This window comes from Acipenser ruthenus, chromosome 47 (assembly GCF_902713425.1).
Source record: "Acipenser ruthenus chromosome 47, fAciRut3.2 maternal haplotype, whole genome shotgun sequence".
Lineage (NCBI taxonomy): Eukaryota > Metazoa > Chordata > Actinopteri > Acipenseriformes > Acipenseridae > Acipenser > Acipenser ruthenus.
In genome coordinates this window covers 6,346,539-6,359,257 of record NC_081235.1, presented here as the reverse complement: position 1 = coordinate 6,359,257, position 12,719 = coordinate 6,346,539, and the positions used below count along the sequence as shown (strand labels likewise).

At 43.3% G+C, this 12,719-nt stretch overlaps 1 protein-coding gene across 11 annotated transcripts in view; it reads left to right on the top strand.

Moving 5' to 3' along the window:
- LOC117401214 (unconventional myosin-IXb-like) overlaps positions 1-12,719 on the top strand; it is a 60,203-nt gene that overhangs the window by 30,078 nt on the left and 17,406 nt on the right. For 6 of the 11 annotated variants that reach the window (XM_059014224.1, XM_059014221.1, XM_059014227.1 and 3 more), the window contains exons 5-21: positions 1,435-1,534; positions 2,184-2,284; positions 2,880-3,009; positions 3,359-3,448; positions 3,578-3,694; positions 4,029-4,163; positions 4,481-4,602; positions 4,844-4,985; positions 5,433-5,628; positions 5,722-5,797; positions 6,003-6,095; positions 8,939-9,052; positions 10,074-10,113; positions 10,679-10,801; positions 11,367-11,447; positions 11,728-11,838; positions 12,242-12,364. In XM_059014224.1, the coding sequence (XP_058870207.1) occupies positions 1,435-1,534; positions 2,184-2,284; positions 2,880-3,009; positions 3,359-3,448; positions 3,578-3,694; positions 4,029-4,163; positions 4,481-4,602; positions 4,844-4,985; positions 5,433-5,628; positions 5,722-5,797; positions 6,003-6,095; positions 8,939-9,052; positions 10,074-10,113; positions 10,679-10,801; positions 11,367-11,447; positions 11,728-11,838; positions 12,242-12,364 (1,894 nt within the window). The remainder of the gene's footprint in view (positions 1-1,434; positions 1,535-2,183; positions 2,285-2,879; positions 3,010-3,358; positions 3,449-3,577; positions 3,695-4,028; positions 4,164-4,480; positions 4,603-4,843; positions 4,986-5,432; positions 5,629-5,721; positions 5,798-6,002; positions 6,096-8,938; positions 9,053-10,073; positions 10,114-10,678; positions 10,802-11,366; positions 11,448-11,727; positions 11,839-12,241; positions 12,365-12,719) is intronic. The other 5 variants (XM_059014222.1, XM_059014223.1, XM_059014225.1 and 2 more) reach the window with 5 other exon arrangements.

Here is a 12,719-nt window from a genome sequence, read left to right as displayed (position 1 = left end):
TTGCGTGCAGGAAGAGGGTCTGCTGATGAGAGCGTGGCTGTGTGAGAGGTGCTGTGTAATACACTGGGGACTGGCAGCACAGACTTGTATTCCTCTCTGCCTCACTAATTACCCAGACCAGGAACAGTTATGTTTGTCTGGATTATTATTGAGAAAGGGTGGTCTCTTGAGATACGAGATACCAGCACTTTGTTTATAGTGACGTCTTGCCAGTATCACAGCAGCTGAAGGGCGTTCTTGTAGATTGCAGATAGCTGGGAGGGCTTGCAGCGTGAAATACAAAACCGGGACTTGGAAATGTCAAAAAAAAAAGCACCTTTTTATCGTTGGATTTCAGTCTTTCCTTTTTACAGGAGACAATCGGTACGGACAGGCTCCTCCGATTTGGAGTGACTTTGTCTGTTTAGCATACAAATTGATAACACAATTTTAATATAGAAAAAGATTGATGGAAACCTTTTGATCTTTTATATTAGAACATTTCATATAGAAACCGCGCCGTGCTGTGCAGTTCTGCGTACCATGTGGGCGCAATGGGGAGCAGATTCACAGGGTAACTGAATAGTCAGTTGAGCGGGGCTGTTTCTCTGCACTGCTAAACTGATTTGCAACTCTGTTACACTGTGATTTGCATTCATATCAATGCTGCCTGACTGCACAGCTTTGTTTGCATAAGGGCTTCTTGTTTATGGCTTTTGTTGGAGAACTACAGTTTTTCACGTGTCTAAGGGGGTGACCGGGGAACACTTTACTGGAAACTTGGAAAATTTTCTTAACATGCCCAGCATCATCACAGGTACTTTTTCTTTAGCTTTCTAAAGGAAACCGAAAGCATTGCTATTCGGTAGCAGTGAAGTATAAATCCTACCAGCCTGGCTGTGCATTTTATTGCACTGTAGAAGTCAGATTTCACTTTACGCTACTTCATAAAAACCTGAAACTGAGCCATTTTAAAAATCCTGAAGGCCTGGTGAATTAGCTGACTGCTATTAAAACAAGCTGGAAAGCCCAAATCCTAGATCACTAAGCTTTCCAGATTTCTAGAATCCCAGCACTGCCCCTGTAATGGACGGCTGGCTTTCCAGTTCAAAACATGCCTCCCACAGCACGTGGTTCCACTCTGGAAACCTCACAAAAGGGGCATCACTTTCAGTGATACTGAGACCTCCTATCAGTGTCACTTTTCTCCAGTGATCCCAGTTTGGGTGAAGCTTGCTTGCTGTTTGTGATTTAAACTGCAGGGTTTTGTACGTCCAGTGTAATTGTCACACTGGGCATTGTGTGATGCCCAGTCTCTTGATCTGGTCAGAGACGGTTCATTTAGAATCGCTGGGTTGCATTCAAAGCATCATTCTGAGGTTAAAGACTCTAGAGGTGGGGCGTGTTTTTTGGTTTGTGCAGTTTGTTCATTTTGCGTCTCTCTCTCGTCTTCAGGAACTACCACGTGTTCTACTACCTGCTGCTCGGTGCCTCTGAGGAGGAACGCAAGGAGTTTAAGCTTCTTCAGCCAGACGATTACATCTACCTCAAGCAGGTCAGTCTGCCACAGCATCCCAGTCCTGGGCCATCTACCCCCATGCAAAAAGTTTGCAGCACTGCAATAACTGTGTGAATTGTCATCACCTTTTAATCCTCTGTTTTGGAAATAAAGAAAATTGAGCAATGCTGCCGCATTTGACCACAGGCCTCAGTAGGATTGTTTTGTGTAGGAGAGGTTTTATTTGTTCAAATTTAAGTGTTGATAGTACGGTGTTCTGGAATAGTTTTCATGCTAATCCATCGTCTTGAATTTTCTTTTCTAAAAAAATATGTATTCATTATAATAGATAATTAAAATAATTATATAAATAATTATAATTTTTTTTTAATGACATGGAAAGGATTTATTTTCGGGTTTACTAATTTCTATCAGGTTTTGAAGGATTAGGGCTAATTATCAGACTAATTATGAGCTTTGTTTTAATCTTCATTGGTCAATCCTAATACACAAAACTACTTTGATCATCAAAAGGTAACGCTGTGGTCAGCAGTCTGATATTGATGACCTGTCCATTGTAACAAACGTGACGTCTTCCCGGGATTGCTCTCTTGAGCCATTGTGCGGCCTGCATGCTTGTGTCGGCTCCGTTGCTTTCTGAAGAGCTCTGCTTGGTTTAACTTGTCCCTCTTGTCTTGTCCTGCAGCAGAACTTTAAGATTGAAGACGGGGAGGACCTCCGGCATGACTTTGAGAGGCTCCAGCAGGCAATGGAGATGGTGGGCTTCCTACCGTCCACCAAAAAACAGTGAGTGAGCCAGGGAGGGCAACTGAGGCTGGTCCCCTCTTAGCAAATCATTTCCCTCACCCAGGGGATCTAGTTTAACAGGACAGTGTTGAATTATTTATATAGTGTTCTTAGTGTTTTAGATGCTACTTCACCTGGTAGCCGATTTCATGCGTTTATAACTGTGTGGGCTTCCCTACCTTCTGTTCCGAATTTGCTATCCCTACTCTCTGTGCTAAACTGAAGCAGTGACATTATTATATCCCTGGATACTACAGCAACCGCATCCCTGGTCATATTGGTTAAAATGAGTGTTCAGGTTTTTTTTTGTAACAATACACGGATGACTTTACAAGTGTGTGTATACAGAGCAAGTTAAATGCTATACTGGAGAGAAGGACCCTTCTTTTTTATTGTTTCTTATCATGGCTTCAGTATTGTGATGGTGGATTTAGGTAGCCCCAGAGAGTGCCAGAAATCTGTGATGCATTTAAATACTGCCTCCTTTATCATTGATCTGCTTGTCAAACTGCAAATGAATTCACATCCTTTCTGTATATATTGTGTCTTTTCAAACATCCTTTCTTTTTTTCCCACTTTTTTTTTTTTTTAATAGAATTTTCTCTGTGTTGTCCGCCATTCTTTACCTGGGCAATGTGTCGTATCAGAAAAAATCTTCTGGCAGAGACGAGGGCCTGGAAGTGGGGCCTCCGGAGGTCCTCAACACTCTGTCCGAGCTTCTCAAGGTAATTGGCTGCACCAATTTCACATCCATGCCTGTCTGTTTCCATGACCCTGTCATGACACACAGGGTCTGAGCATTCAGAGTGCTGGAGTCACTCCAGGTAATTAAGGTTAAAAAGTGCACTCGACGTTTAGTGCGCTTTTAATTTGAATTGGTACGGCCGTTAGCAAAACGTGGCACAGTAGACCCTCGCTAATCCGATCCGTGATAGCGAAATGCATTCGTTTGAAATATTACTGCAAACAGAGACCCGCAAATGCAGAGTGCAGTTATTCGTTCATAATTAGCCGCACCCTGCTTCTTAAATGTAAATCCACCCTGCATTTCCCGGTTTGAATTTTCTTTTCCAGGTTCGAGAGGAGATGCTGGTGGAGGCGCTGACCAAACGCAAGACAGTGACTGTCAATGAGAAGCTCATCCTGCCCTACAGCCTCAATGAGGTGAGAGAGAGAGCTCTCGAGGGAGGGGGTCAGTGATGGGGGGCTCGGTTTGTGTAGAGTAGTGCCTTGCTGGGGCTGTGTGTCCACTGTCCCCTGAACTCTCATCTCCTCTCCTCTGCTCTGTTCCAGGCTATCACGGCTCGGGACTCCATGGCGAAGTCTCTGTACAGCGCCCTGTTTGACTGGATCGTCTTGCGAATCAACCACGCCCTTCTGAACAAGAAGGACATGGAGGAGTCTGTTACAGTAAGAATAGGAGATTTAACCTGCGGTGTAGGGTATTGAAGATTATGGGCATGTCTGTGTGTGTGTCAAACAATGTTGATTGAACCAATGAAACCTCCATCCAGACCCTCAAATAGTTATCTTATTGTAACTGTTAAACCTGGAGTGGATTGGCCCTCCAGGACTGCGATTGGCCATCCTTGCCTTATGGAGGACCTTGAGTTCCTGTAATCATAGGGAAAAGTGATATGTTAATGCATTGCTTAGTGTTGTGCAGTATTTTGTAAAAGCAATATGTTCATTGACTTCCACCTGAAGTTGCCTTGCCTCCTCCCCCCCCCCCCCCCCCCCCCAGTGTTTATCTATAGGGGTTCTCGATATCTTTGGGTTTGAAGATTTTGAAACCAACAGCTTCGAACAGTTCTGCATCAACTACGCCAACGAGCAGCTGCAGTACTACTTCAATCAGCACATCTTCAAACTGGAGCAGGTGAGCGCTCTGACCGTCCAGCACGCACTTCACACCACTCTCTACACTACCTGCCATGAGGCTTGTATACCCAAAGCCACGCCTTTAACACTTTTTCATGCATGGCGACCTTGTATGGGAACAGAGTAACACAAACTAAAAAAAATCTTTCTACTCTTGTTTTTTTTTTATATGGTGACATACTGAAGATGCAAATGCATGATGACCTCCTATGAGGATGCAACTTCTTTCTCCCCCATATAAAGCAATTCTCAGCTATTATCGATCGTTCATGCATGACGGTTAATCACCAAGCCCGCCTTCCGTCTGTCTTGCAGGAGGAGTACCAGAGCGAGGGGATCAGCTGGCACAACATAGACTACACAGACAACGTGGGCTGCATTCACCTGATCAGCAAGAAACCGACCGGTCTGTTCCACCTGCTGGACGAGGAGAGCAAGTAAGAGGCCTGCCTGAGCTAGGATTGGGTGCTGCTACTTTATTAGCAACATGCACCCCTTACTGGCCAGCTTGTTTTGTTTGCATTCCCCAGTTTGGTCACAAGCTTTCTCCTTGCCTTGACTGTCTTGCTGCTACAACTGCTAGGCAAACTTGCAGCAGGAGGTGGTTATAGTGCCTCTTCAAGCACTATCCCAGCTCCGGGAGTGTTTCAATTTTTTTTTTTTTTTGTCTCTCTGTAGTTTTCCACATGCTACCAACAAGACCCTGCTGGCAAAGTTCAAGCAGCAACACGACGGCAACCAGTTCTTTGTGGGGACCCCGGTGATGGAGCCAGCCTTCATCATCAGACACTTTGCAGGGAAAGTCAAGTATCAGATCAAGGTACGGAGCCAGCCGTGTGTGCTCTGAACCCCAATGTGAAGCACTGTCCCAATGCTGAAGGAAAGCTGAGCAAATCTGATTTTTTTGTCATGTTTTTACTGTGTGTTGGGGTATGTATTTGGTAGGGAAGGCATTTTCATATAGATTGCATATGCGCATATTACCTTTTATAAAAGTTTACCATGTTCTTTCTGCAGTTTCCTTGTGCTTTTCCCATGGTTTGCCATGTTTAATAATATACTTTGCCATACCTTGCTATTCTTTACCATGCTTTTGCTGTGATTTATTACACATTGCTATGCTTTTACTATGGGGAAACTTTTTTATAAGGGGTTATATTACCTTGCAGTGAATTAGTATACAGTGGGCATCGGTCGGGTGGTCACACTAAAAGAAACTGAATGGCAAACGTTTCGACTACAAGCCTTTCTCAATTTTCTTCTGCAGGACTTCAGGGAGAAGAACACGGACTACATGCGGCCGGACATCGTGGCGCTGCTGAGGAGTAGTGACCGCGCCTACATCCGCGAGCTGGTGGGCATGGACCCAGTGGCAGTGTTCCGCTGGGCAATCCTTCGCGCGGCCATCCGGGGCATAGCTGCCTTCTGTGAGGCGGGGCGGCGCTGGGCAGCCAAGACGGCAGGTGAGACTCCCACAGAAAGCAGGCTAGCATAAAGCAGATGGGCTCCGTGGCAGGATATTTAATGCATTGATTTATTTTTCCTTCACCCTTCAGGTGTTGTACGCCGTGGTTCTCGTGTGCCGCTGGGAGAGCTCCAGAGAGCAAACACGCCCGTAGAGAAAATGTACCGGTAAGCAGAAATCTAGAATCATTTTTTAATTAAGTTATTTTGGAGAGCGTCCTCCACAACGCGCTTTCCTCCTATAATCTTCTCTATGAAAGGCACCTAATCTCTTAATCCCGGTTTAGGGAATTGTCCGTGAGCTGCTTGTCCCACCCCCTGTGAGAGGCACTCGGGTTGCTCACGGTGGTTGTGCCATTTTTTCCTTCCACAGCCGCTTCTCTTTGCTCGATTTCTCCTTTGATAATTTGGATGAGTGCTCCCTAGACGTTTTCGAAGACATCTTTACTAGCTATTCAAATAAGAAGTAAGTGGATTGGAGGAGACGGGCACCAGGGGGAGGGGCTCTAAGCTCAAGACAGAGTGGGTGTGGACGGGGGGGGGCGGGAGGATCTCCCGGAGCGAAATCAAACCACTTTAGAACTCCTCTCCTTAAAACCCAGGCGCTAGGGAACCAAGAAGATGCAATAGGGATACGATTCATTTAATTTGTCTTCTATTTGCTTATTACTTGGTGTTTTGTTTTTTCTCCCCCAATAGGAATAAAATAACCAGAGCACATTTAGTGTGCAGTAAAGATGACTGGCATTTGTTAAGTATGCATTTAACATTAAGTGCCATTGTCCTCATTTGAAGACAGGCTACTTTCATTTTTTGGTGCATTTTTAACTGGCATCTACGTGTTTTAAATTCTCTGCTACATTGTTATAACTTACTCCAATTGTGTTAACCGCAAAAGTCTAAATGTAGTGTATCAAATTACATAAATACAAGCTGTGTTCTGTTTTTTTTAAAGATAAATATGTTTGGTTATAATTACTCGTGTGCAATTGATTAAATAGTAATGGTGGTTGATAACTGTGGATTAGCTGACGCTGATTCTAGCACCCACCATCACTTGACATAGACAGCTTGAATTATTTAACATGTAATTGCATTACAAGTTTAACACAGCTAGCACAGTAGTATTGTACAAATTGTTGAGCCTAATGAAATCTGGCTTCTTACCAAACCACAAGAACAGTCAGTTTAAAGGCGATATCTCAAAGCAGCAAAAGTTCCTTTTAAAAGCACTAGAGCCACCCAGATCCAAACCAGTTCCTTTGCGATTCCAGAATCCTTTCTAAAACGATAACTGCTATTCTGTCAAAGCTGTAAATCACTGCTCAGCCGTTCGAAACGCTGTGCAATACTTGATCCAGTCTGGTCTTGCTATGATTTATACAGTCTCTGGGAAGAACAGGAAAGTTAGAAAGGCTGCCAGAGCCTGATAAAGCACCATTAACCAGAGGAAGCTGGCAAAATAACCGAAGCTACCAAAAAGAAAATAAAGACCTGTAGGTTGCATGGGAAATTAAATAAGGGTGGAGAAGGTGAATCGAAGCAGGTCCTGGAAGAACGCAAGACTTGGGCTGGAAAAACAGTGTGGGCCATTTTCATTGTAATGGAACAGTAAAATAAATTAGCTGAGCAAGCCAGAGATTGAATCTATCAATGCAGCTTTGGGCTTCCGCTAAATATTTTGTCAAATATGGCCTGTTACTGCCTACACCAGCGACACCCAATAAAAGTTTCAGATATCTAGATTTTCAGTTAGCTAATTTAGCCGTCTGATTTATTTCAGTACGTGAAGTACAGTATATCACGCTGTCTGACTTATAGCGGCTCTAATTTGTGTGCGACAGACTGCCAAAAAAATAAAGTTTAGCAGAACCGTAATGATATATCATACAAGACCATCATGATTGTGCGTTTGTAGCATTCATATTTAAAGGTGGTGTTTTTGTTTTTTTTTTAGAAAGAAAGAGGGAATGAGCTGATTGGAGCTGGGGACTGGGAGGTTGACCAGGGATCGTGTTTCAACAGGGTTGGGGTCAATTCCTGTTTCTCAATTCAGTTTCCAACTTCCAATTCCCATTCCCTTTTAATCAATTCTCGCAGTGGCAACAAATCACTTCAATTGAAGTTGCTGTTAGTCAGTTAAATTGGCTTCAAATGAAAGCAGTGGAACAATCACGCCAATTATCATGTCTCTAAAACATCAATTCCAATTCCTCTGTACGAATTGGGAATTGATTTTAAGAAGGAATTGGAAATGGAATAGGAATTGACCCACACCTTGATCCCAAACGATTGTGAAAGTGGCTCCCCTCATTTTAAGAGAATCAGTTTGGTCCAATCTGGGTGGGTGGGTGGGGGGGTGGTGGTGACAATCCTAGGATCCTCCTCCAGTGTGTCTTGAGCTTCCCCTGTGATCCGGTGCCCTCTCTCCAGGCAGGGTTTGCCCTCCAGTTTAATTAGGGAATGCAGTGCATGGGTCAGGTCCACCACTAAACCTCTGATTCACGTCTGGGAGGTGTGGGGTTAACAGTAACACAGTCTGAATCACTGGGATACTAAAACAACTAAAGCATGTCGATGGAGCAGGTGTGGAGCATGGTGTGCGGACAGCAAATGAACGTGATAATCACCTTACAAGTTCACAAGCAGTGTCGTTTCAGGATGCAGGGACCCAGAGGGTGTTAAGATCACCTGCAGTATTAACACATGCAGGGATTGAGAAGCAAGGATTTATTTATTCAAAGAGTTTTCGCCACAGTCACTGGTTTTACATGCAGTTGCATGCAACCACCTGGTGGCACTGTGTGCTGTGAAAGAATCAGCATTGAGTTATACCTAAAGGAAACCTTGTAAAGGTCGAGAAACTTTGACAATTGCCTTTTTTTTTTTTTTATAGCTGATAATCTATAGTGGTCAAAATGTTTTGTATGCATTAACTTTTTTTAAAGTTAGAGATGCAAAAAAAACTGGTTTAGAGAAACCGCAATTCAACTTTTTGTCACTGGGTGACATTGTGGGCTGTGCAAAAAATGCTAGTAAAAATTGCTAGGCGAGTGATTTCGGGTTATTTTCTACATCCCTTGTAGTGAACTAATTGGGTTTTGATAGGTGGCTCAGCTTTGCCTTTGATGTCTCATTGCTGCTGGTGATCTTGATATTGAAAAAACACCCTGCTCCTGAAACTGCCCTGCTTGCGATTAATCACCGGTGTGGTTTGTGGGTCCTGGAGTTGTTTAACCCTATCCTTCCCTTTGTTGTGCTCTCCCCTCCCTTCTCCTCTCCCTGTCCTCCTGGTTGCAATCTAATCAGGGACATGCATGCCCAAATCATCCGCAGTATCAAAGGCCTGCCGTGGGACGGTGAAGACCCACGCAAGCTGCTGCAGTCCTGGAGTCGTCTGCAGCACCCCCGTGATCACTTCCTGTGAGTTTGCTGACCTGGCAAGCTGCCAACGTGGGGCTGTAGCTAATGGAAGTATTCTAGGGGGTGTTTGGAGCTTCTAGAATTTAGGATGATCGCGGGCATTCAGAATAGTTAACTCTTTCAACACTGCAGGGCTAGGAAAGATAACTCCACTCAAAACGACAGGCCGGTAATCAAATCTACTAATGGAATTTGATATTCGTGCCAAAAATGTTTGTGTTTTTTTTTTTTTGCATATGTGAAAAAACGCTTAATAAAAGGCTTGCAAATATTTATGGCTTCACATGATACTGAATGTTTCATTCATTCATTATCCTTGGGTAGCCTGCAAAGTTACGTAGTGTAAATGCCATAAAATGAGACTAAAGAATAGTTTTATCATCTTTTGCCACTTAAAAAGATTGTTAGATTGTTAGATTGAACAAGTATGTACACAAGACACACTTTAGAATTCTGCTCAGAATGCTTTGTTGGATCCCTCTAGCTAATCCATGCTTGTATTAAAGCAAGCATGCTAGTCCATTTTTCATATAGGGAGGGAATGCAGTGTTTGTCCTTTGCATGCATTACTTAAAGAAGGTCATTTGTTTACGTAGCACTTGCTGCTTATACTTCCCTTAGCCGCAGCCCTGACCATCCAAATTCAGTGTGTTTTGAATTTGGAACAGTGTGCGCTTGTCAAATCATGATTTCCTTTTTGCAACCAACTTGCTGTACACTTCAGTCCAGCAGCATTTTAGAGCAACGGGCTGCTGTTATTGTGATGTTGTCTCTGTTTCCAGCGTTGGGATTGCGTTCATGTAATCGCTGCACTGTGTGATTCACAGCTTGGAAGCAGACACCCTCCTGCTGGGCAGGCTGCTTGTCTTTGTTTCATCATCTATCCCCTTTTGTTTCGTTACTGTCTCCCATCGCACGGCTCGCCTCTACACTAACTCCTCTTCAAACGATCCTCAGTTTTTACAATGCCGTACCTCTCCCTAACAAAACAAAACCTCTCTTTAACTTTGCATTTCAACAGGAAAAATAAAAGTACCAAACAGAGGCAGCTCATTCCTAAGGTAAACATGTTTTATTTCTTAATCTTAACACAAAAAATATCATTTTTTGCTATGTGTTTTCCAGTGTTTTTGTCCTTCATTCTCCTTTGTAGCTTGTTGCATAGAAAATATTTATTGTGAATATGCAGAATTGTAAATAGCCATGGCAGTCCTTTGCTGGGTAGTATTTTTTACCAGACATATGAAGACATTTTTTTTCCTTTTTTGAAGAATCCTTTAAAATGATTGTATTATAATTAATAGGATAGTTTTTATAGATAAAAAACAAGCACAGTAATATCAATAAGATAAGCAATAAGAGGTGTTCTTTCCACATTTGCTGTATTGAAACCTGTAAAGATCTATGCACAGTAATTGGACCCCCATTGCATAGCAGATTGATCCATTCCTGGTTTTACTATCAGTTTTAATAAGACTCACCTGAGCTTGTTACATTTACACTGTGCCTAATCAAGCTCCTAATAAAACCTGGAATGGGTGAAACTGCTGTGCAATGGGAGTCTTCTTCCCATCCCTGTGTACGGTACTGGAGGTTCCACTGTCGGGTTGTCTCTCCGCTCTACAGAACCTGCTGGACTCCAAGTCCCTGAAACACATCGTGAGCCGTACCCTGCACGACCGCACCACCAAGTCTCTGCTGCACCTGCACAAGAAGAAGAAACCACCCAGCATCAGCGCTCAGTTCCAGGTGAGAAGAGGCTGCTTCTCCCGCTGCAGCTGAGACCAGGGGTCCTCGGGCACACGTTTGACCACCAGCACAGCTTTGAGGACCGCTGGCCTAAACCCACGCCGTCTTGTTATAGTACAGCAGAGTAGAGTGCAGGTTATTTGCTCAGCTTTCGTTGTTGTCAGGTTTATGAATTCAGGTAAACCTGAAATTAAAACCAGAACATGTTTCAATTTATTGACCATTCGTTCCAAATACCCAGACTGATGCATCAATGGTCCTGGAGGTGTTGGGAGCTTCTCTGTCTGTCTCCTCTATGCCTGTGATTTATACTCTAGCAGGCTCACATACCACGTGACTGCAGTTTATTACTGTTATTTTGTCAGTTATAATAGAAAGGAGTTATTCAGCTTTTGCTCCATTCAAGTGCAACCAACCATTAACAACCCTCTTTTACAAGGTAACTATATGGTTGATTGTTTACAGGATCATAGGGAACTAACCTAAGATCTTACAAGACTGGCTGTTGTGCTCGAGTGTGTGTGAGTGCAGTGTGTGTTTATTTAAACAAGCTTGTGTTTTGTAGACTTCGCTGAGCAAGTTAATGGAGACGCTGGGGAGAGCTGAGCCGTTCTTCATCAGATGTATCCGCTCCAACTCTGAGAAGGTGGGTTTGTACACACGGGCTTGCATGATGCCGTATTGAAGACCCGGAATTAGTGAACCAGATAGCTTTCCACAAATCACATCGTAATAGATTTGACAAGCATTCTACTCTCTTTAGTAGGGTCTTTTAGTAGTTGACCTTGACCACTGCACGGAGCTGTGAAATGAGCAATTTATTACCATGAAAAAACCAGCCCTGCTCATAGAGATGTTTGTGTGGCCCTCTCAGAACCCTTGTGTACGGGTTCTGCATCGATAACTCGCCTGTGTGTTGCATGCAGATGGAGCTGCGTTTCGATGACACGCTGGTTCTACAGCAGCTCAGGTACACCGGGATGCTGGAGACGGTTCGGATTCGGCACTCCGGTTACAGTGCCAAATACACCTTCCAGGTAAGCTAGAAGAGCCGAGAATGATGCGTTTTGGATTCACTCTTTTTTTTATTTGTGTACAGTACAAATTTATTAGAACATCCCCCCCATTGCTTCTGTTTGGATTTTGTTGTGCAGATGAAATCAAACCACTGTAATTGAACATCTAGGGAAATTGTCAAAATATGCCAACTTGTGATTGTCCAATTTAATTGACTTTAATAGGACACACATGCATTTTAAAATAAGAGAAAAAGGAACACAGCCACATATGGTAAAATGCATGAGATTCTTTTAGGAATAATCCTAATTAAAGCACAAGAGCGGACTGGGGTTTTGATACCCCTGATATAAAGGATATCAGTGACACATCTTGAAGTGTTCTAATACGTTTGCACGCTGCTGTGTTTATTTTTTTCTATAGGAATTCGTGGAACAGTTCCGGGTGTTACTGCCCAAAAATTCCCGCACTTCCCAAGAAGAGATCTCGGCTCTGTTTGAGAAAATGGGCTTCAACAAGAACAACTACCAGATCGGGAAGACAAAGGTCAGTTTCAGCATAGACTGCTGGATTCCAGTCACGCTTTTTTTATTTGGGATGTGGGTAGAACCCACAGTGCTTACTAGAGACAAAGAGAACGCTGTATAGAAGCTATTCTGGCTTCAGAAGCCAGTGAATCAAAACTGGAGTATGTGTAGAAATGGGGGGTACAGTAAACACCAATTTTAAAAACCTGCCTACTGTTTTATAATATTTCTCTTTGTTGAAGACGTTGCTGCTTACTGGGATTACCTGCAGAGACATAGTAGATAAAAACAACAATGATTGTGATCGAACAAAAATTTAAAGGCATGTTTTTAAACAGGGATGGAAATGAGACTCCCATTGCATTGCAGTGTGA